The sequence below is a fragment of the Pleurodeles waltl genome, chromosome 5, assembly GCF_031143425.1.
Source record: "Pleurodeles waltl isolate 20211129_DDA chromosome 5, aPleWal1.hap1.20221129, whole genome shotgun sequence".
NCBI classification, from domain to species: Eukaryota; Metazoa; Chordata; class Amphibia; order Caudata; family Salamandridae; genus Pleurodeles; species Pleurodeles waltl.
In genome coordinates, this window is record NC_090444.1 from 231236455 (window position 1) to 231261194 (window position 24740).

Genomic DNA, 24740 nt, shown 5'->3' on the forward strand with positions numbered 1-24740 from the left:
GGTTCACGTGCTAAATCGTGAAGGTTCTGAAGTCCTTGACAATGTGGGAGAGCTAGCAAGAAAGTTTTCCTTGGAATGCTGGGGCATGGGACTATTCAGAAGGTGAGGAATCCGCAGGTAGATACGGTATCCACCAGAAAAAGCATTACCAAAGATAAGTAACATGTTTGTGTCATTGATGAACATTTCTGAAGCAGCTCTTAGGAAGCGCCCTATGAGAATTTGTGGACTACTGGGGTAGGTACATCTACAGGCACACATGTTTTGCTCAGTCAGTGAACTGAGCAAGTGCCATGTTGCTGTATCCAGTTGGGCCCTGGCTAACTATAATTAGTCTTTTCTGATTTTTTTGCACGCAGGCTTCTCTGTAATTAGGGACTCATTAAATGGGTATATATATATATATATATATATATGTTCGATGGCATCTGTCGCTGTAGATACGCATGTTTTGCAATAGCTCGCCATCTGGTGTTGGGCCGGAGTGTTACAAGTTGTTTTTCTTCGAAGAAGTCTTTCGAGTCACGGGACCGAGTGACTCCTCCTTTTGTCTCCATTGCGCATGGGCGTCGACTCCATCTTCGATTGTTTTTTTTCCGCCATCGGGTTCGGACGTGTTCCTGTCGCTCCGAGTTTCAAAACGGAAAATTAGCTAATTTCGGAAGATTTTCGTCGGTATTGTTGCGTTCGGGATCGGCGTACTTAGATTCAACACCGCATCGAAGATCGAAGAGCTCCGGTGCCCTTCGGGGTAGTTTTTCGATCCCCCGTCGGGGCCTGGTCGGCCCGACCGCGTGCTGAAGAACGCCGATGGAACGGACCCCGTTCCGTTTCTGCCCCAAATGCCACAATAAATACCCCTATACAGACCAACACTTGGTCTGTAACCTGTGCCTGTCTCCTGAGCACAGTGAAGACACCTGTGAGGCCTGTCGTGCGTTCCGGTCCCGAAAGACACTCCGAGACCGTCGAGCCAGAAGACTTCAGATGGCGTCCGCGCCGACAGCCCACCGAGAGTTCGAGGAGCAGGAAGAGGAAGGTACCTTCTCGATCCAAGAATCGGACTCCGAAGGATTCGACGATACACAAACCGTGAGTAAGACGTCGAAAACCACACAGAGGAAAATTTACAAGGCCCAGGGGACGCCACTGCCATCAGGCCATGGCTCCACCCATAAATTCGGTGACCGACCGTCGGCACCGAAAAAGGCCCAAACAGTGCCGAGATCGTCCGACTCCGGTCGAGACACTGGCACGCAGCCTTCTCGGGACCGAGAAAGTGCTGGAGACAAGCCTCGACACCGAGATGCCGGTGTGGACACGGCTCGACGCCGAGACAGCGGCACCGAAGAAGATCGACGCCGAGAGGTTTCGGCCCCGAAAAAGAAAAAAGTCACCTCGGAGCCGAAAAAACACGCAGACAAGGTTTCGGTGCCTAAACAAACTGCAAGCGACCCAGCTTCAGGCTCTTATACAGAAGAGCACTCGCTAACCTCCCAAATGCGAAAGCATAGGTTTGAGGAAGAGCTACAATCAACTGATGTGGACCATACGCAAAAGCGTATCTTCATACAGCAGGGGACAGGAAAAATAAGCACCCTTCCCCCCATTAGAAGAAAGAGAAGGTTGGAGTTCCAAACTGAACAGACACCACAACCAAAAGTGGTGAAAAGAGTTACCCCACCACCCTCTCCTCCGCCCGTGCTTAACGTCTCACCAGCACGAACTCCATCACACTCCCCAGCTCACACCACCATAAGCCAGGGTGACCAAGATCAAGACGCATGGGACCTATACGACGCCCCAGTGTCAGATAACAGTCCGGAGGCATACCCTACGAAGCCATCTCCACCAGAAGACAGCACCGCGTATTCTCAAGTGGTGGCTAGAGCAGCACAATTTCACAACGTAAGCCTCCACTCAGAACAGGTCGAGGATGATTTTTTTATTCAACACACTCTCCTCCACCCACAGCTCATACCAAAGCCTGCCTATGCTCCCTGGTATGCTCCGGCACGCGAAAGAAATCTTTAAGGAGCCGGTCAAAAGTAGGGCAATCACACCAAGGGTGGAAAAAAAGTATAAGGCGCCTCCTACAGACCCGGTTTTCATCACTACACAGCTGCCACCAGACTCTGTCGTTGTAGGAGCAGCTAGGAAAAGGGCCAACTCTCACACATCTGGAGATGCACCACCCCCAGATAAAGAAAGCCGCAAGTTCGATGCAGCTGGTAAAAGAGTCGCAGCACAAGCTGCAAACCAGTGGCGCATCGCGAACTCCCAGGCACTACTTGCGCGCTATGACAGAGCCCACTGGGACGAGATGCAACATCTCATTGAACATCTGCCCAAGGACTTACAAAATAGGGCAAAACAAGTGGTTGAGGAGGGACAGACCATTTCCAACAACCAGATCCGCTCCTCCATAGACGCTGCAGATACAGCTGCACGGACAATTAATACATCTGTAACTATCAGAAGGCATGCATGGCTCCGAACGTCTGGATTTAAACCAGAGATTCAACAAGCAGTTCTCAATATGCCTTTTAATGAAAAAGAACTGTTCGGTCCAGAAGTGGACACGGCGATTGAGAAACTCAAAAAAGATACGGACACTGCCAAAGCCATGGCCGCACTCTACTCCCCGCAGAGCAGAGGGAATTACAGCACATTCCGTAAAACACCCTTTCGAGGGGGGTTTCGGGGTCAGAGCACACAAGCCAGCACCTCACAAGCAACACCGTCCAGTTACCAGGGACAGTATAGAGGAGGTTTTCGGGGACAATATAGAGGAGGGCAATTCCCTAGAAATAGAGGAAGATTTCAGAGCCCCAAAACCCCTACTACTAAACAGTGACTCACATGTCACTCACCCCCTCCACACAACACCAGTGGGGGGAAGAATAAGTCATTATTACAAAGCATGGGAGGAAATCACTACAGACACTTGGGTTCTAGCAATTATCCAACATGGTTATTGCATAGAATTCCTACAATTCCCTCCAAACATACCACCAAAAGCACAAAATTTGACAACACACCATTCCAATCTCCTAGAGATAGAAGTGCAGGCACTATTGCAAAAGAATGCAATCGAATTAGTGCCAAACACACAAATAAACACAGGAGTTTACTCACTGTACTTTCTGATACCAAAGAAGGACAAAACGCTGAGACCAATCCTAGACCTCAGAGTAGTGAACACTTTCATCAAATCAGACCACTTTCACATGGTCACACTACAAGAAGTATTGCCATTGCTAAAACTACACGACTACATGGCAACTTTAGACCTCAAGGATGCTTATTTCCATATACCAATACACCCATCGCACAGGAAATACCTAAGGTTTGTATTCAAGGGAATACATTACCAATTCAAGGTACTGCCTTTCGGATTAACTACCGCACCAAGAGTCTTTACCAAGTGTCTAGCGGTAGTCGCTGCACACATAAGAAGGCAGCAAATACATATGTTCCCATATCTAGACGACTGGCTAATCAAGGCCCATTCGTTAATACAGTGCTCAAATCACACAAATCATATCATACAAACCCTCTTCAAACTAGGGTTCACCGTCAATTTCACAAAATCCAAAATTCTGCCGCGCAAGGTACAACAATACCTGGGAGCCATAATAGACACATCAAAAGGAGTAGCCACTCCAAGTCCACAAAGAATTCGAAATTTCAACACCATCATACAACGCATGTATCCAACACAAAGAATACACGCAAAGATGGTACTACAACTCCTAGGCATGATGTCTTCATGCATAGCCATTGTCCCAAACGCAAGACTGCACATGAGGCCCTTACAACAGTGCCTAGCATCACAATGGTCACAAGCACAGGGTCACCTTCTAGATCTGGTGTTAATAGACCGCCAAACTTACCTCTCGCTTCTGTGGTGTAACAACATAAATTTAAAAAAAGGGCGGCCTTTCCAAGACCCAGTGCCACAATACGTAATAACAACAGATGCTTCCATGACAGGGTGGGGAGCGCACCTCGATCAACACAGCATACAAGGACAATGGAACGTACATCAAACAAAACTGCATATAAATCACCTAGAACTTCTAGCAGTTTTTCAAGCACTAAAAGCTTTCCAACCAATCATAGTTCACAAATACATTCTCGTCAAAACAGACAACATGACAACAATGTATTATCTATATTATCTAAACAAGCAAGGGGGGACGCACTCCACGCAGTTAAGCCTGCTAGCACAAAAGATTTGGCGTTGGGCAATTCACAACCAAATTCGCCTAATAGCACAATTTATACCAGGGATCCAAAATCAACTCGCAGACAATCACTCTCGAGATCACCAACAGGTCCACGAATGGGAAATTCACCCCCAAATCCTGAACACTTATTTCAAACTCTGGGGAACACCCCAGATAGACTTGTTTGCGACAAGGGAGAACGCAAAATGCCAACACTTCGCATCCAGATACCCACACAAACAGTCCCAAGGCAATGCCCTATGGATGAACTGGTCAGGGATATTTGCTTACGCTTTTCCTCCTCTCCCTCTCCTTCCTTACCTGGTAAACAAACTCAGTCAAAACAAACTCAAACTCATATTGATAGCACCAACTTGGGCAAGGCAACCCTGGTACACAACGCTGCTAGACCTATCAGTAGTACCCTGCATCAAATTGCCCAACAGGCCAGATCTGTTGACACAGCACAACCAAAAGATCAGACACCCAGATCCAGCATCGCTGAATCTAGCAATCTGGCTCCTGAAATCCTAGAATTCGGGCACTTACAACTTACCCAAGAATGTATGGAAGTCATAAAACAAGCCAGAAGGCCATCCACCAGGCACTGCTATGCAAGTAAATGGAAGAGGTTTGTTTGCTACTGCCATATTAATCAAATACAACCATTACACACAACTCCAGAACATGTAGTGGGTTACTTGCTTCACTTACAAAAATCTAACCTGGCTTTCTCTTCCATTAAAATACACCTTGCAGCAATATCTGCATACCTGCAGACTACCTATTCAACTTCCCTATATAAGATACCAGTCATTAAAGCATTCATGGAGGGCCTTAGGATAATTATACCACCAAGAACACCTCCTGTTCCTTCATGGAACCTAAATGTTGTCCTAACTAGACTTATGGGTCCACCTTTTGAACCCATGCACTCCTGCGACATACAGTTCCTAACCTGGAAGGTGGCATTTCTCATCGCCATTACTTCCCTAAGAAGAGTAAGCGAGATTCAAGCGTTTACAATACAAGAACCTTTTATACAACTACACAAGAATAAGGTCGTCCTAAGGACCAATCCTAAATTTTTGCCAAAGGTTATTTCACCGTTCCATCTAAATCAAACAGTGGAACTTCCAGTGTTCTTTCCACAGCCAGATACCGTAGCTGAAAGGGCACTACATACATTAGATGTCAAAAGAGCATTGATGTATTACATTGACAGAACAAAAAACATCAGAAAGACTAAACAACTATTTATTGCATTTCAAAAACCTCATGCAGGAAACCCAATATCAAAACAAGGTATAGCCAGATGGATAGTTAAATGCATCCAAATCTGCTACCTTAAAGCTAAACGACAGCTGCCCATTACACCAAGGGCACACTCAACCAGAAAGAAAGGTGCTACCATGGCCTTTCTAGGAAACATCCCAATGCAAGAAATATGTAAGGCAGCCACATGGTCTACGCCTCACACATTCACCAAGCACTACTGTGTAGACGTGTTATCCGCACAACAAGCCACAGTAGGTCAAGCCGTACTAAGAACATTATTTCAGACTACTTCCACTCCTACAGGCTGATCCACCGCTTTTGGGGAGATAACTGCTTACTAGTCTATGCAAAACATGCGTATCTACAGCGACAGATGCCATCGAACTGAAAATGTCACTTACCCAGTGTACATCTGTTCGTGGCATCAGTCGCAGTAGATTCGCATGTGCCCACCCGCCTCCCCGGGAACCTGTAGCAGTTTGGAAGTTACCTTCAATTATTTATATATGTATCATCTCAACCTTAAATAGGTGCATACTTAGTCACTCCATTGCATGGGCACTATTACTACAATTCAACTCCTACCTCACCCTCTGCGGGGAAAAACAATCGAAGATGGAGTCGACGCCCATGCGCAATGGAGACAAAAGGAGGAGTCACTCGGTCCCGTGACTCGAAAGACTTCTTCGAAGAAAAACAACTTGTAACACTCCGGCCCAACACCAGATGGCGAGCTATTGCAAAACATGCGAATCTACTGCGACTGATGCCACGAACAGATGTACACTGGGTAAGTGACATTTTCAATATATATGTATATGTTCTGCATTTTGGTCCTGAAGAAATGCCATGACCTATTTCGACATGAAACGGAAGTCGAGAATGAGACACGTGGGGGCCCGATATAGGCAGCAGGAGAATATTGGAGGCAGGACTGAGTGTGGTTAGAGCATTCAGGTCCTGGAGAACCAGGTTTCCAGGAAAGAGAATATGGTTTGTTGGACCGGGAGTTTCTACTTTGTTGAACTGAAGTTGGGAATGGAAAATTAATAAATAATTGAATGTCTATGGACAGTGAAGCAGCACAGCCTTCGGTGGCATAAAACAGAACTTGTGACTAAGATGTTCTGATTAACAGCAGAGACCCTGAGGGAAACAGTAGACTCATGAATGGTACTTGTAGAACAAGAGTGGAATAGTTTTCATGATGCTAGATTGACTGACCCATCCCATCCCTAGTTGGAATGGGTAAAGACTTTGAGGTAGGAAGAAAGCCTTCATCTGTCACTTCCTGTATTGGCAGGAGTGTGGTAGCAGGAGAGGCTGAAAAAACGAGTAACAGTAAAAAATTAAAATAAAAAAAAGACCTTGTTATCTCTGCAGAGGACAACCCCAGAAGGGGAAAGAACATGTAGAAACCATCTTCCAAAGTTGTTCAATAATTCATGTGGTTTGCCGTGTGTTCATCCCCACAAATAAGTAAATAAGAGAAATAATGGAAACTATAGTGCTCAATTCTGAGTCCCACATGAATGAGGAGTAGGCCTTTTGATGAAGCGTGTCACCCTAGAGTAGTGTGGGCAAGCGCCCTGCTTCCTTCTGAGTAGCTCATTGGTTTGGCTATCATTTTGTTCTGTGCAGAACACTGGAATACCCTGTTTTGTCTTTTCAGAATGGAGCATTAAGTTCCCTACTCTTACATGGAGTGTCACAGGTTTATTATGTTCATCAAATTTCCTTACTGTGCAAAAAGTCTTTTGTATGCAGAAGTTCCTATGGGCATAATATGTGACATTGTAATGAACCTGTGGGAAGTTTGCCTGGTGTGTGGTGAGCACCAATGGTGGTGTCACCTTATACCAGATCCAGGTATCCCTTATTAGTGAGTTGTTAGCAGCATCTAGTAAGCACAACTCTATAGAGGTAGCTGTGGATGAGCAGCCAAGACTTACGTAGGAGACATGTAAAGCTTATGCAATACCTTTAAAGCCATAGTACTTACACACATGAAAGAACCACACAGTGTTACAATAAAGTGTTATATTAAAGGTACTCTATTGTAGTAACACAACTACTAACACACTGAATAGGTAATCCCCCAACTTTAGGTAAGTAATCACACTATTATATACACAGCAATCAGTAAATAGCATAGAAAACAATAGGCATTGGTAAAAGCAATAGCAAATAGTGAGGGCGCAAGGGGAGAGCCAAGCCGTACACTAAAAAAGTGGAATGTGAAAGGCAGTCCCCTACCTAAGGAAGTGGAATCAGTAGGAGGGAGCTGGAGGAATTAGGAACCCCAAGAGGTGAGTACCATAGTGACCCCCCAGCGACCAGGAGAGCAGAGGTAAGAACCTGGTTTTCCCCAAAACCAAGAGGAGGACTTTGGAAAAGGATTACGCCAGACCCGACCAAGACTAGAAGAACCCAAAGGTGGATCGTGGCAAGAGGATCTGCAGAGGAAGGGGACCAAATCCAATTCGAGTTGGAGTGCCTGTTTGTGGCAGGAGCTACTACCCACCCTTCTGTGGATGCAAGAACAGGTCGATGGTGGACGAAGAAAGTAAGCAGTGCAGTAAAGGAGCTAAAGAGGAGTCCCAGAACTGATGGAAGTGATGTCTCACATGGGCGGCCGAGATGCAGTCGGTAAGTGGTGCTGGAAAACCACCAACAAGCCTTTGCAAATGCAAGAAACAGAGAATAAGGTTTGCAAGGCTGAAGAGGACGAGCCAGGTCCAGAGGACTGGATCCAAAGAGGGGAGTCAGGGGGTGACCCTCAGCAGCTAGGAGAGTCACAAGAAGAGGAGGCAGCCCCCACAGGCAACCCCCTGCAGGCACAGGAGTGTCAGTAAGGCCCACTCAGCACACCTGAAGAGGAGTTCCATGTCGCTGGAGCAGCAGGCAGGAGACAGTGTTTTGCAGGAAGGAGTGATGGGGGCCTGGGCTACACAGCGCCTGAAGATCCCTTGGAGGAGGAACAAACAAGCCTTGGTAGCTGCAAGAGTTGCAGTGCACTGAGGTACTGTCCTGCAAGGAGAGGCAAGGGCTTACCGTCTCTGAAGTTGGACAGCTGGCAAAGAGGACCAAGGGGACCACTCCAGACCACCACCTGTAATGCAGGATACACGCAGTTCCAGAGGAGAGAAGATCCACGCAGCCGGTTGTCGTTTTAATTGGTGCCTGCAGATGCAGGGAAGTGACTCCTTCACTCCAAGGGAGATTTCTTCTTACTTCTTGTGCAGACTGAAGACTCATCGCCCTCAGATTATGCACAGCCAGGGAAATGTTGCAGTTGCTGGAAGGAGCCAGAGAAACAGTTTTGCAGAGCAGAGCTGTTGCTGTAGTTGCAGATTGTCGGTTCCTGGAGGGTCCAGTTGCAGTCCCAGTGGCTAGAAGATGAAGTAAATGATGCAGATAAGTTCTGCTGGAATCTTGCATGTCGAATCTGAGGACTCACCCAAGAGGGAGATACTATGTAGCCCAGGAAGGGGAATTGGTCACCTAGCAGGGTGACCACCTATTAGGAGGGGGCTGTGATGTCACCTACCTGACCTGATCACTCAGATGCTCCCAGGGGCATCTGCCCATCTTGTATTTAAGATGGCAGATTCATGTGGCCACCTGGAGGAGCTCTAGGCATCACGCCTAGGGTGGTGATGGACAGGTCACTCCCCTTTCCTTTGACCAGTTACGTGCCAGAGCAGGGACCAGTCGTCCCTGGACTGGTGGAAAGCGGTTTATGGAAGTTGGGCACCAAATGTGCCCTTCAAAGCATACCGGTGGCTTGGGGAGGCTACCCCTCTCAAGCCATGTAACACCTATTTCCGAGGGAGAAGGTGTTAACTCCCTCTCCCACAGGAAATCCTTAGTTCTGCCTTCGTCTGCCTGAGCTGGTCAAGCAGCAGGAGTGCAGAAGCATGTCTGAGGGGTCGCAGCAGCGCGGGATCCTCGGAAAACCCCTGAAGACTGGTAGGAGCAATGCTGGGGATCCTTTAAGGAGCCCCCAGAGTGCATGGAAACATACAACCAATACTGGCAACAGTATTGATGCATGATTCCGACATGCTTGATACCAAACATATCCAGGTTTGAAGTTGTTATTATGTAGCTGGACACAGGTAAATGACCTTTGTCCAGTACACGGGTAAAATGTCTTCCCCATACTTACGAAGTCCAGTGCAATGGAGCTGGAGTTTGTAAGGGCACCGCTGCTCATGCAGGGCTGCCGTCACACACAGGTACCTGTACCCTGCCCTCTGGGCTAGGAGGGCCTTCTATATGGGTGAGTTGCATTAATGTGGTGCAGTGACCTCTAGTGAAAGGGTGCATGCACCTTTTCCCACAGGCTGCAATGGCAGGCTTGCATACACATTTTACGTGGGCTCCCATGGGTGGCCCAATACATACTGCAGCCCATGGGGAACCCCTGGTGCCCCAATTCCCTGTGAACCTAGGTACCATATACTAGGGACTTATATAGGGGCATCCGTATGCCAATTGTGGGATGTGCTAAAGTCCTAAGCAACCAAATTTAGAGGGAGAGAGCAAAATCCCTGGAGTCCTGGTTAGCAGGATCCCAGTGAACACTGTCAAAACACACTGATAGTCAAAAAGTAGGTTTAACCATGCCAAAAAGAGGGTACTTTCCTACAATGCCAATGTTGTAATCTTGAGGCGTTTTAATATCTACGGATTAACTACAAAGAACTCTAGCTTCTACCTGTGAAACAGTGAAGACTGATCCTTCTAAAGAAAACTACTAATATAGTTTTCGCATCTTCTAACATTTTTTGCAATTTTACTACAGATGGATGATGTAGTTATTGTCTTCCTTTATAACATTTGGATTTTCTTTTTCAGGATGACTGTCTGAAGTCATTAACCAGGTTTGCTGCAGCTCACTGGACAGTCGTACCTCTTGCTGTGGTGCAGTCACAGTTCTGTACTCTTTTTGGATGTGAGTATGAATATGAGTTTGTATCAGTATTTGCAATATTTTGTTGTGTGTCAGTATCTGATATAGACATCTAGTTGCAGATTCCTTACCTTAGATTCTTTACTTTAGAAACTCCCCCACGCATCAGTCTGGATCCAGAGATTTTTCTTGAGCAGTACCCCTGCGTGCTGTTAGGTGGCATCGATCGGCTCTGCGTCCTTCGTCGTCTCCCCCCTCCTCCACTCCCCTCCCACCCAACCCCACTCCCTCCCAGATATGACGTCTCACGTCCTATATAGGCGCCATCCTGACGCTCTGATGTCAGTTCTTTTCTTTCTGCACCAACCACTGCTGATCCAAAGAGAGCTACCCCTCAGTCACTTTTTGGCTGGTCTTTTTTCAACTTTCGTTGAAGCCTTTTTTGAGTATTTCCTCCTGGTGCGTCAAGGAATGTCTTCCAGGAAGACCGGCTTCAAGCACTGTGGGTCCAGGTGATGTCCGTGATGGATCCCCACCTCGTGTACCTCTGGTGCCTTGAGCCAAAGTGATGCTCCAATTGTCTTGCCATGCATCAGCAGCTTTGAGGGGGCAGTCTCTAAAGCTGATGGCGGCCCGGTGCTCGACTCTGTGCAAGTCATGGTCTCGATCAAGAGGATGTCGCAGAGTCACCCCTTATTTCTGTCTCACTCCAAGTTCTCGAGACGATTGGGTAGGATGAGGCACAAGAAGAAGTCAAAGAAAACCAAGTGCATTTCGACTTCACCTCATCCGTCCACTGACAAGACAATGGAATGAGAGCATCATCGCTCTTGGTCTCCATCTTCAGAGCCTGCGTTTGGGCCAACTCCGCACCTACCCCAAGTTTCTGGGCGCCAGAGCGACCCCTATCCAATTAAGAGAGTTTTATGAGGCAATGCGCCTGATTGTTGGGCAGTCTGACACCACTGGAGCGCATTCGGGCCCCTCAAAGTCATAAGGGGCCCCTTCAGGTTCCGCACTGGCGGCTTCAGCCTCAGCCTCAGCTTCGAGGGGCACCCATAGATCCATTCCTGGATCTGGACTGGCACTAGTAGTATCCCTTCACCTTCCCAGACGCCAATCTAACCCATTCACCTTCCCTGACTCCGGTCTCGACACTCCCTGCGCCGCCCATTATCCTGGGCAGCACCATCCCCGTCCTCATTGCTGACTCTGATATGGAGCCGGATGGGCGTCGTACGTTGCAGACTCCTGTGCCCAAAGGAGCCTTGCCTCCGATGTCCGGTCCTGAGCCTTTTTCCTATAGCCTCGGTTACGGTGAGGAATTGGAGGGTTAGCTGGACTCTTTAGAGTACCACCTCCTAGACCACTTGTACTAACGTACGGATGTGGGTGAAGCCAGTAGACTGGATACTTCCCCAGACTCTGGCATGCTTTCTCCCTCTTCCGTGGCCATGGAGGAGGGAGCTTCATATTCTATGGTGGTGCAGAGAGCAGCTGAGGTCCTGGATCTGCCTTCGGTGACTGTGCTGAGCTGGGTTCTGGTTGCAGTAGCCCCCTACTTTTTGCCTAGTTTTTAGATGAACTGTGTCTGAAGTGCCCTGGGTTCCTGCTAACCAGGACCCTAGTGCCAGTGTTCCTTCCCTAAAGACACCTTGTCACTTGATCATTAATTGACCTGGTCCTTCAGACCCTCATAAGTCCCTAGTTAGATACCCCTGGTACCTAGTACATGGATACTTGAAGAGGGCCCCTCAGAGCTGCAGCACTCTGAGGGACCCAGCACCAACCTTATGCAGACTGGCATTGCAGGCTGCGTGACATGGTGCTCCCAAAACATGCCTGTGTGCCATGCCCCCTAACACTGCATGCAATATATGTAGGTCACCTGTCTAGCCGGCCTTACATCACTAAAGCTGGGTGAATTATATTACATGTGAGGGCACATGTGAATGAGAAAATTTCCCCTAACTGTGTCTTTGCCTATTCCTAGACATAGTAAGTGAATAGGGAAGCCATTTCAAAAGCATGTGCTGGACACTGGTCACTACAAGTTCCCGAGCTACATGATGGCTTCTCTGAATCCTGGGATGTTTGGTATCAAACATCTCAGAATTAAAAACATTCATTGATCCCAGGGTAGGAATTTGGCTCTGTATATGCTATCTCAAAGTGAGAGATAGTGTGCACAGAGTCCAAGGGTTCCCCTTAGAGGTTGATAGTGGCAAAATTAGATAATACTAATGCTCTATTTTGTGATAGTGTGGTTGAGCAGTAGGCTTATCAGAGGGTAGTGTTAAGCATTTGTTGTATACACACACAGGCACTAAATGAGGAACACACTCTCAATGACTTATATGAATAATTTTCTTAATTTATTTTTAGAACCACAAGATTCAAATTTTAGGTAAGTACATAAATTGCAAGGTACTTCTCACAGGTAAGTATAGAACTTTGATTTAAAACAGTAGTACACACAGTTTTGGTTAAAATGGCAAATCGCTATTTTAAAAGTGGACACAGTGCAAAAATCAACAGTTCATGGGGGAGGTAAGTAATAGTTTCTCAGGTAAGTAAAGCACTTACACAGTCAGTCTCCTGGGCGTAGGCAGCCCACCGTTGGGGGTTCAAGGCAGCCCCAAAGCCACAGCACCAGCAACACAAGGCTGGTCAGGTGCAGAGGTCAAAGGAGGGCCCAAAACACGTAGACGCCTATGGAGAACAGGGGTGCTCCGGTTCCACTCTGCTAGCAGGTAAGTACCTGCGTCCTCGGGGAGCAGACCAGGGGGGTTTTGTAGAGCACTGGGGAGGACACACACAAGCTCATAAAACACACCGTCAGCAGCACAGGGGCGGCTGGGTGCAGTATGCAAAGTAGGTGTCTGGTTTGCTGTAGAAAACAATGGAGGGACCCGGGGGTCACTCTGGCAATGCAAGCAGGGCACAGGGGGGGCTTCTTGTGCCAGACACTGACTGAGCTAGGATGAGGGCCGCCTGCTGGTCACTCCTGCACTGGTAGGTGGTTCCTCTGGGTCCTGTGGGCTGCGGGTGCTTGGTCCAGGCGTCGGGTTCCTTTGTTACCAGGCAGTCGCGGTCAAGGGGAGCCTCTGGATCCTCTGTGCAGGCGTCGCTGTGGGGGTGCAGGGAGATCGACTCAAGGTGTCCACGTTGTTGGAGTCGCCTGGGAGTCCTCTCTGCAGTGTTGGTTGTCCTGAACTCGAGCCGGGGGCGTCGGGTGCAGAGTGTGAAGACTCACGCTTATGGCAGGAAGTTAGAGTCTCTTTAAAGCTGGTTTCTTGTTGCTGTTTTTGATCTGGAGGTTCTTGGTCCTTTAGGTGCAGGTCAGTCCTCTGAGTCCTCAGAGGTCGCTGGTCCAGCTGGATGCGTCGCTGTGCAGGTTCTTTGAGTCTGGAGACAGGCCGGTAGGTCTGGGGCCAAGTCAGTTGTCGTCTCAGTCGTGTCTGCGGGGCTTTCAGGTCAGCAGTCCTTCTTCTTTCTTCAGGTTGCAGGAATCAGATTTCCTGGGTTTAGGGTTGCCCCTAAATACTGAATTTAGGGGTGTGTTTATGTCTGGGGGGCAGTAGCCAATGGCTAATGCCCTGGAGGGTGGCTACCCTGAGGGGAGGGAGGCACATCCCTATTCCTATTGGGGGAATCTACCAAAAATCAAGATGGAGGATTTCTTAAGGGAGGGGTCACCTCAGCTCAGGACACCATAGGGGCTGTCCTGACTGGTGGGTGACTCCTCCTTGTTTTTCTCATTATCCCCTCCGGACTTGCTGCCAAAAGTGGGGACTGTGTCCGGAGGGACGGGCATCTTCACTAGCTGGGATGCCCTGGGGCACTGTAACAACAGGCATGAGCCTTTGGGGCTCACCGCCAGGTGTTACAGTTCCTGCAGGGGAAGGTGAGAAGCACCTCCACCCAGTGCAGGCTTTGTTCCTGGCCACAGAGTGACAAAGTAACTCACCCCAGGTGGCAAGAAACCCGTCTGTGCATTTTTCAATAAACCCCACACTGGCATCAGTGTGGATTTATTGTTCTGAGATGTTTGATACCAAACTTCCCAGATTTCAGTGCAGCCATTATGGAACTGTGGAGTTCATAATTGACAGATTCCCAGGCCACATACTCTTTATGGCAACCCTGCACTTACAAAGTCTACGGTTTTGCTTATACACTGTAGAGGCATAGTGCTCATGCACTATGCCATCACCTGTGGTATAGTGCACCCTGCCTTAGGGCTGTAAGGCCTGCTAGAGGGGTGACATACCTGTGCCACAGGCAGTGGGTTGTGGGCATGGCATCCTGAGGTGAGTGCCATGTCGACTTAGTATTTTTCTCCCCACCAGCTCACACAAGCTGTGAGGCAGTGTGGATGTGTTGAGTGAGGGGTCCCTAGGGTGGTATAATACATGCTGCAGCCTTTAGGGACCTTCCCCGGACACAGGGCCCTTGGTACCAGGGGTGCCAGTTACAAGGCACTTACCTGTGTTCTAGGGCTGTGCCAATTGTGGAGACAAAGGTACATTTAGCGGAAAGAACACTGGTGCTGGGGCCTGGTTAGCAGGGTCCCAGCACACTTTCAATCATAACTAGCATCAACAAGAGCCAAAAGGTTAGGGGGTAACCATGCCAACAGTGGCATTTTACTACACTTACCTGGTAGACACAATATCTAGTTACAGATAGAGCTGGACAGAATAGTGTAATCAAAATGATTGAACATTTCAGACCTAGAGCCCACCTCGTTACTGGGGTACCCTGCCTTTTTCATCTGTCAGTGTGAGGGAAATGAAACTCTTCTTCAAAGGGCACCTCACTCCACCCCCCCCCCCCTGCCCCCCCACACACACACACACACACACACACCAACAAAATCCTAATGGCGAGCTTTTGATATAGAGGGCATACAAACTATTTTCCTGTAGGGTAAATCTGACAAAACAATCTTTATGGTTATGAAGGGCTTAGACCAGAGAGGTTCCATATCATGCTGAATCATGGTTTACTATCTTGATAAAGGTGAATCCTCTTGTTTTCAAACGTAGCAAGAAGTTTGTTTTTTGAGGCAAATGTAGATTGCTGAAGGGGTCACTGCCTCATAGTTCCCAGGAATACTGAAAGTAGAGCAAGGTGAGACGTTTGTGTGTTTAATAAGGCTGATGCTATTCAAGCTTTATTGGAAGAAACTCATTTGGCTGAATTCATAATAGACATGTTGTGATGGTTTGAGGTCAGAGGCCTTCTTGACACCTCCTGTGGCCTGGTGGGAGACCTATGGTATAAATAATTGTTATTTTCCTTTGTTGGTTCTTTGGTTGGAATTACTCATTTTTGTTTAGCCTCTTGTGTGTCTCTCATTCCCTTTTCTCTCATACTGTTTTCCTTCCAATTTATTCTTTCCTGGTCAGTGATGTATGTTTTGTTTATGGTGACCTGACATAATGTATGGGGCATCGTAGGAAAGTGCTATTTTTGACAGTTACCCCCCTACACAACTTTTGCCCTAATACTGACTGCTTTTCATCTTAAGTTTCACTGGGTCCCTATTAACCAAGTTTCCAGTGCCAATGCTCTTTCCCTAAAGCAAGGCAATGCTCAATTGTAACCCAATTGGCAAGGACTTTAGCACCCTTGTAAGTCCCTAATAAATGGTACCCCAGATAACCAGGGCACGGGTACTAAATAAGGTCCCTAAGGGCTTCAGGATGTATTATGCCACCCTAATGGACCCACACTCAAGCACATGCAGACTGTCATCCCAGAATGCCTGAAATGGTGCAAACCATTTGGAAAAAAAAACATTGCACATACTGTGTGTAATGCCCATACCACTTTATATAATAATAGATGTAAGTCACCCCTACAGATGCCATTAAAAGCCCTAAGGCAGGATGCATTATATTTCATGGAAGGGTGCAATGTTACACTCCCCTTAATGCCTCTAAATGTAGTATTTAGGTGGCCCCCTGACACCAGGAACTCAGATTTGTGTGCCTGAAAGAAGGAGAAAGAGCTGAAGATAGGAGAACTGTGGACTTGCACAACACTTGGTGCAAAACCCTGCCTGGCTGCTGCAGTCCCAACAAACATAGACTGACCGTCCAGAACTGGAACGGTCCCCCCAAACCCTTGGAGGAATGCCTAGCACTTCATCGACCCAGCCATATCTTCCTTGGGGTGGAGGAGCCACTTCCCTACACCAGGAGACACCAACCACGATTGTCCGGTCCTGTGTTTTGCTAACCATTGGGGTCTACTGAGGGAGCAACTCTCCAGGAATTGGTCACAGAGTGTTCAGGAGGTCCTCCTCATCTATCCATCCTGTCTTTAAGTTGCTGAGGCTGCCTGGAGCCTCTCTGCACCAATACCCGGGTACCACAGCTAGTTGCAAGCACCAAGGCTTGTTTTTGTTCCGTTGGAACACCACCGCTGCTAAAACTTAACTGCACTTCAAGGAACTTGGAGAAGGGCTTGCTCCACACAGAGAGTGGCCTTGCTGTGTTTCTTTCCCCTCTTTTGCAGGTACACCGAGAAGTGTGAGAGCCTCTAACTCAACGACCCCGCCAGACAACACCTTTGTACCCAAGCTTCTCAGGCCATGCTCAAGTAAATTGACGGAGTCTCTGTGGTACTGAAACCCTCAAGAGCCAAGCCCCCAATTGCGTTCCACCAAACATGTCCCACAGGCCCTACATGAAGCCTCTTTCTTACAGTCACTCGTCTCGTTGACCTTAGGGTGCAGAGTTTAAGGCTATCGCCGCGTACAACACCTCGGCATCTGGACTCCCCAGGGCAGGTACATTTTATCTGCTGTTGCTTTTGCGGACCTTTGTCCCAAGCCGTCGTTAAGTGTACCTATGCAGTGAATGTTTCTCACATAGGATAACATTACCACATTCAATGCTCATGACTCAGATCTGACAGTTCTGTATTTTTTGCTATTTACTTGAGAATTCAATAACGCTCAAAGTACTTACCTTATAACGTTCATCTTGGTGTCAATATATATATGTTCGATGGCATGTGTAGCTGCAGATAGACATGCTGTGCACATCCCGCCATCTGGTGTTGGGCTCGGAGTGTTACAAGTTGTTTTTCTTCGAAGAAGTCTTTTCGAGTCACGAGATCGAGGGACTCCTCCCATTTCGGCTCCATTGCGCATGGGCGTCGACTCCATCTTAGATTGTTTTTTTTCCGCCATCGGGTTTGGACGTGTTCCTTTTCGCTCCGGGTTTCGGTTCGGAAAGTTAGTTAGAATCTCGGAAAAATCATCGGTATTGTTTGCGTTCGGTATCGGGTTAGTTATAACAGATCAACACCGACTTTTGAAGAGCTCCGGTGGCCCTTCGGGGTTTTTTCGATTCCACCGTCGGGGCCTGGTCGGCCCGGCCACGTATCTCTTCAAGGCTGATGGAACGGACCCCATTCCGCTTCTGCCAAAATGCCATAACAAGTATCCATATACAGATCAGCATCTGGTCTGTAACTTGTGTTTGTCGCCAGAACACAAGGAAGATACTTGTGAAGCCTGTCGAGCGTTTCAGTCCAGGAAGACACTAAGAGACCGAAGAGCAAGAAGACTGCAAATGGCGTCGGCGCCGACAGGACAAGGGTGTTTCAAGGAGGAAGAAGAAACCTTCTCCATCCAGGAATCGGACTCGGATGAGATCGATCCCAAAGAAACGCCGAAAACCGTGAGTAAGACGTCGAAACATAAAACTCACGAGAAGACCACAAAAGCCCAGGGGACACCACCGCCAACAGGCCATGGCTTAACCCGAAAAATAGGTGACCGATCATCGGCACTGAAAAAGGGCACGCTTGTGTCGAAGTCATCCGACTCCGGTCGAGATACCGCCACACAGCAATCTCGGGCCCGAGATAGCGGCTCTGAGCAAGTTCGGCACCGCGACAGCGGCACCGAAATGAATCGGCACCGAGAGACAACGACGCCGAAAATAAAAAAGGTTTCGACGGAACCGAAAAAAGTAGCCGAAAAGGTTTCGATACCGAAACAACCGGCCTCGGAACCGAAATCAAGTTCCTACACAAAGGAACAAGGACTGTCCTCACAAATGAAAATACATAGATTTGGACAGGAATTGGCGACAATGGAGCCAGACTACACCCAAAGAAGGCTCCACATCCAAAAAGAAACAGGGAAGATCAGCACTCTCCCTCCTATTAGAATGAAACGCAAACTTGCCTTCCAGGAGAAAGACAAGCAGCCACAGGCAAAGGTGGCTAAACAAGTAAGTCCGCCACCGCATCCACAACGATCACTGCAAACATCACCGGTAGCCACTCCACCTATGATGCAATCCCCGACTCATACAGGGATGAGTCAAGATGACCCTGACGCGTGGGACCTTTATGATGCGCCAGTGTCAGATAATAGTCCTGACTGTTATCCAGCTAGACCGTCGCCACCAGAAGATAGTACAGCCTACGCACAGGTGGTGTCGAGGGCAGCGGCATTTCATAATGTCAGCCTGCATGCAGAGCCCATTGAAGACGACTTTCTATTTAATACATTGTCGTCCACACACAGCCAGTACCAGAGTCTTCCCATGCTACCCGGAATGCTAAAACACTCCAAACAAGTGTTTGAGGAGCCTGTAAAAGGAAGGGCCATTACTCCAAGAGTGGAGAAAAAATATAAACTGCCACCAACAGACCCCGTGTACAACACACAACAGCTAACACCGGACTCAGTTGTAGTAGGGGCAGCTCGCAAGAGAGCGAACTCACATACTTCAGGAGATGCACCACCTCCAGATAAAGAAAGTCGAAAATTCGACGCAGCAGGCAAAAGGGTGGCGGCACAGGCAACAAACCAGTGGTGTATTGCAAACTCACAGGCTTTGTTGGCCAGATACGATAGGGCTCATTGGGACGAAATGCAACACTTTATAGAACATTTGCCCAAAGAGTTCCAGAAGAGAGCACAGCAAGTAGTAGAAGAAGGACAGAGTATCTCCAACAATCAAATACGGTCAGCAATGGATGCAGTAGACACAGCTGCTAGAACTGTCAACACAGCAGTGACAATAAGGAGACATGCATGGGTGCATACATCAGGATTTAAACCAGAAATACAGCAAGCTGTGCTGAATATGCCATTTAACGGACAGCAGTTGTTTGGGCCGGAGGTGGACACTGCTATCGAAAAACTTAAGAAAGACACTGATACGGCCAAAGCCATGGGCGCACTCTACTCCCCGCAGAGCAGAGGCACATTTCGAAAAACACCGTTTCGAGGGCAAAGCACAGAACCCACGACCTCACAAACAAGGTCCACTTATCAGAGCCAATATCTGCGGGGAAGTTTTCGGGGACAATATAGAGGGGGACAATTCCAAAAGAATAGAGGGAAGTTCCAAAGCCCCAAAACTCCTCAAAACAAGCAGTGACTTCCAAGTCACACATCCCCAACACATAACACCTATGGGGGGGAGACTAAGCAAATTTTAAAAACATTGGGAGGAGATAACAACAGACACTTGGGTACTGGCAATTATCCAGCATGGTTAATGCATAGAATTTCTCAAATTCCCTCCAAACGTCCCACCGAAAACACACAATATGTCAAAACAACATATAGATCTTCTAGGACCAGAAGTTCAGGCATTGCTACAGAAAGAAGCAATAGAATTAGTACCAAACCAACAGAAAGGAACAGGAGTTTACTCTCTGTACTTTCTCATACCCAAAAAAGACAAGAGTCTGAGACCTATATTAAATCTCAGAACATCAAATACCTACATCAAATCAGATCACTTTCACATGGTGACATTACAGGACGTAATCCCACTGCTCAAACAACAAGACTACATGACAACACTAGACCTAAAGGATGCATATTTCCATATACCGATACATCCTTCACATAGAAAGTACTTAAGGTTTGTATTCCAAGGGGTACATTACCAATTCAAGGTGTTGCCATTCGGAATAACAACTGCGCCAAGAGTTTTTACAAAGTGCCTGGCAGTCGTAGCTGCACATATCAGAAGGCAGCAAATACATGTGTTCCCGTACCTAGACGATTGGTTAATCAAAACCAACACGCTAGAACGGTGTTCACAACACACAAAGTATGTCATAGAAACCCTCCACAAACTAGGTTTCTCAATCAACTACACAAAGTCACACCTTCTGCCGTGTCAAACACAGCAATACTTAGGGGCGACAATCAACACAGCAAAAGGGATTGCCACTCCAAGTCCACAAAGGGTTCAGGCATTTCACAATGTAATACAGGCCATATATCCAAAACAAAAAATACAAGTCAAAATGGTGATGAAACTCCTAGGCATGATGTCCTCATGCATAGCCATTGTCCCAAACGCAAGGTTGCACATGCGGCCCTTACAACAGTGCCTAGCATCACAATGGTCACAGGCACAGGGTCAACTTCTAGATCTGGTGTTGGTAGACCGCCAAACATACACCTTGCTTCAATGGTGGAACAGTATAAATTTAAACCAAGGGCGGCCTTTCCAAGACCCAGTGCCACAATATGTAATAACGACAGATGCCTCCATGATAGGGTGGGGAGCACACCTCAATCAACACAGCATCCAAGGACAATGGGTCAGTCAGCAAAAACAGTTTCACATAAATCACTTAGAACTATTGGCAGTATTTCTAGCACTGAAAGCATTTCAACCCATAATAAGCCACAAACACATTCTTGTCAAAGCAGACAACATGACAACAATGTATTACCTAAACAAACAGGGAGGGACACACTCAACACAGTTGTGTCTCCTGGCACAGAGAATATGGCATTGGGCGATTCACAACCACCTTCACCTAATAGCACAATTTATTCCAGGAATTCAGAATCAGTTAGCAGACAATCTCTCTCGGGATCACCAACAGATCCACGAATGGGAGATTCACCCCCAAATACTGAACACTTACTTCCAGAGTTGGGGAACACCACAAATAGATCTATTTGCAACAAAGGAAAACGCAAAATGCCAAAACTTCGCATCCAGGTACCCACAACATCAGTCTCAGGGCAATGCGTTATGGATGAGTTGGTCAGGGATATTTGCTTACGCTTTTCCCCCTCTCCCATGCCTTCCATATCTGGTAAACAAGTTGAGTCAAAACAAACTCAAACTCATACTAATAGCGCCAACATGGGCAAGACAACTTTGGTACACAACACTACTAGACCTCTCAGTAGTGCCTCATGTCAAACTACCAAACAGACCAGATCTGTTAACGCAACACAAACAACAGATCAGACACCCAAATCCAGCATCGCTGAATCTAGCAATTTGGCTCCTGAAGTCCTAGAGTTTGGACACTTAGACCTTACACAGGAATGTATGGAGGTCATAAAACAAGCTAGGAAACCTACCACTAGACATTGCTATGCAAATAAGTGGAAAAGATTTGTTTATTACTGCCATAATAATCAAATTCAACCCTTACACGCATCTGCCAAAGATATCGTAAAATACTTACTACATTTGCAAAAGTCAAAGCTAGCTTTTTCTTCCATTAAGATACATCTTACCGCAATTTCAGCTTACCTGCAAACTACGCACTCAACTTCACTGTTTAGGATACCAGTCATAAAAGCGTTTATGGAAGGCCTAAAGAGAATTATACCACCAAGAACACCACCAGTTCCTTCATGGAACCTCAACATTGTCTTAACACGACTCATGGGTCCACCTTTTGAGCCCATGCACTCTTGTGAAATGCAATACTTAACATGGAAAGTTGCATTTTTAATTGCCATCACATCTTTAAGAAGAGTAAGTGAGATTCAAGCATTTACCATACAAGAACCATTTATTCAAATACACAAGCATAAAGTAGTTCTACGGACAAATCCTAAATTTTTACCAAAAGTCATATCACCGTTCCACTTGAATCAAACAGTAGAATTACCAGTGTTCTTCCCACAGCCAGATTCTGTAGCTGAAAGAGCACTACATACATTAGACATCAAAAGAGTGTTAATGTACTACATTGACAGAACAAAACTAATTCGAAAAACAAAACAATTATTTATTGCTTTCCAAAAACCTCATACAGGAAATTCAATTTCTAAACAAGGCATTGCTAGATGGATAGTTAAATGCATTCAAACCTGTTATCTTAAAGCAAAAAGAGAACTGCCTATTATACCAAAGGCACACTCAACTAGAAAGAAAGGTGCTACCATGGCCTTTCTAGGAAATATTCCAATGACCGAAATATGTAAGGCAGCTACATGGTCTACGCCTCATACATTTACTAAACACTACTGTGTAGATGTGTTAACAGCACAACAAGCCACAGTAGGTCAAGCAGTACTACGAACATTGTTTCAAACAACTTCAACTCCTACAGGCTGAACCACCGCTTTTGGGGAGATAACTGCTTACTAGTCTATGCACAGCATGTGTATCTGCAGCTACACATGCCATCGAACGGAAAATGTCACTTACCCAGTGTACATCTGTTCGTGGCATTAGTCGCTGCAGATTCACATGCGCCCACCCGCCTCCCCGGGAGCCTGTAGCCGTTTAGAAGTTGATCTTGAACATTTGTAAATTTGTAAATATATTACTTTAAACTACATTATGTACATACGTATTCACTCCATTGGATGGGCACTATTACTAGCATACACAACTCCTACCTCACCCTCTGCGGGGAAAACAATCTAAGATGGAGTCGACGCCCATGCGCAATGGAGCCGAAATGGGAGGAGTCCCTCGATCTCGTGACTCGAAAAGACTTCTTCGAAGAAAAACAACTTGTAACACTCCGAGCCCAACACCAGATGGCGGGATGTGCACAGCATGTGAATCTGCAGCGACTAATGCCACGAACAGATGTACACTGGGTAAGTGACATTTTCCATATTTTGTAGTAAATTAACCTCTTTCTAGCATGGTTACCACCACTTTTTGGCCTGTTTGTGAGTGTGTTTGTTGGACTGTGTTCACTGGGATCCTGCTAGCCAGAATTATGCTTTCTTCTTTAAATTTGGTTGCTAGAACCTTTTTTCACCCACATTAGGCAAATTTGTACCCCCATGTAAGTATACGGTACATAACTACCCAGGACATTGGGGTACTAGGGGATCCCTATGGGCTGCAGAATGTATTATGCTACCCATAGGGAGCCCATACAGTGTGTTCTGCATTCCTGCCATTGCAGCCTGCGTCAAAGGGTGCATGCACCCTTTCACTACCAGGTCACTGTAGGTCACCCCTATGGTAGGCCCTCGGCCCAAAGGGCAGGGTGCTGGTACCAGAGTGTGAGGCACCCTGCACTAGCAGAGGTGACTCCCCACAATCTCCAGATCCATTTTCCTGGACTTTGTGAGTGTGGCCATTCCATTTCACGCTTGTATTGGGCAAAGGTCACTTCCTATGTCCAGCTTCACCATGGTAACTCCGAACCTGGGCATGTTTGGTATCAAATATGTCGGAATCATACCCCAATACTGTTGCAAGTATTGAAAGTATGATTCCATGCACCCTATTGCTACTACCTGTCTTACAGGGTTTTCCGGGCAGCCCAAGCTGCTGCCACCCCCTCAGACAGGTTTCTGCCGTCCTGCTGTTTGACATGATCAAGCCCAGGAAGTCAGAACAAAGGATTTCCTTTGGAAACAGGTGTGACTGACTTTTGAGGGGTAGCCTCCCCAAGCCACTGGTTTGCTTTGAAGGGCACATTTGGTGCCCTCCATGCATAAACCAGTCCACACCTGTTCAGGGACCCCCAGTCCCTGCTCTGGCGCAAAACTGGACAATGGAAAGAGGAGTGACCACTCCCCTGCCTATCACCACTCTAGGGATGGTATTCAGAGCTCGTCCAGAGCATCCCTGGGTTCTGCCATCTTGTTTCCAAGGTTGGCAGGGAACTCTGGGAACATCTGAGTGGCCAGGCCAGACAGGTGATGTCAGAGCCCCCCTCCTGATAGTTGCTTACCTGGTTAGATGACCAATCCCCATTTCAGGGCTATTTAGGGTCTCTCTCTTGGGTGAGTCCTCAGATTCAACTTACAAGATTTCAGCCGGAATCCTCTGCAACCTCTGCTTCGTCTTCCGGCTTCCAGAACTGGTGCTGGAACTTCCAGGATCCGACAAGCTGCCTCCTAGAAGAAAGGAATCTTCTGCAACATGGTTTCCAGGGCTCCTGCCAGATTTTTCAACATTTCTCTTGCCGTGCATCCTCAGAAGACTGCAACTCTTCAGCTTGCACAGGAAGAAGGAATCTCCCGTGAAGTGAAGGAGTCACTCCCCTACAACCACAAGCACTTACCGCAAGCGACAGCCATCTGC

At 47.2% G+C, this 24740-nt stretch overlaps 1 protein-coding gene across 3 annotated transcripts in view; it reads left to right on the forward strand.

Annotated features, from left to right (window-relative positions):
• The window catches only part of UBR2 (ubiquitin protein ligase E3 component n-recognin 2), a 1248744-nt gene that overhangs the window by 922796 nt on the left and 301208 nt on the right, over positions 1-24740 (forward strand). For all 3 annotated transcript variants that reach the window (XM_069233963.1, XM_069233965.1, XM_069233964.1), the window contains exon 37: positions 10374-10470. In XM_069233963.1, the coding sequence (XP_069090064.1) occupies positions 10374-10470 (97 nt within the window). The remainder of the gene's footprint in view (positions 1-10373; positions 10471-24740) is intronic.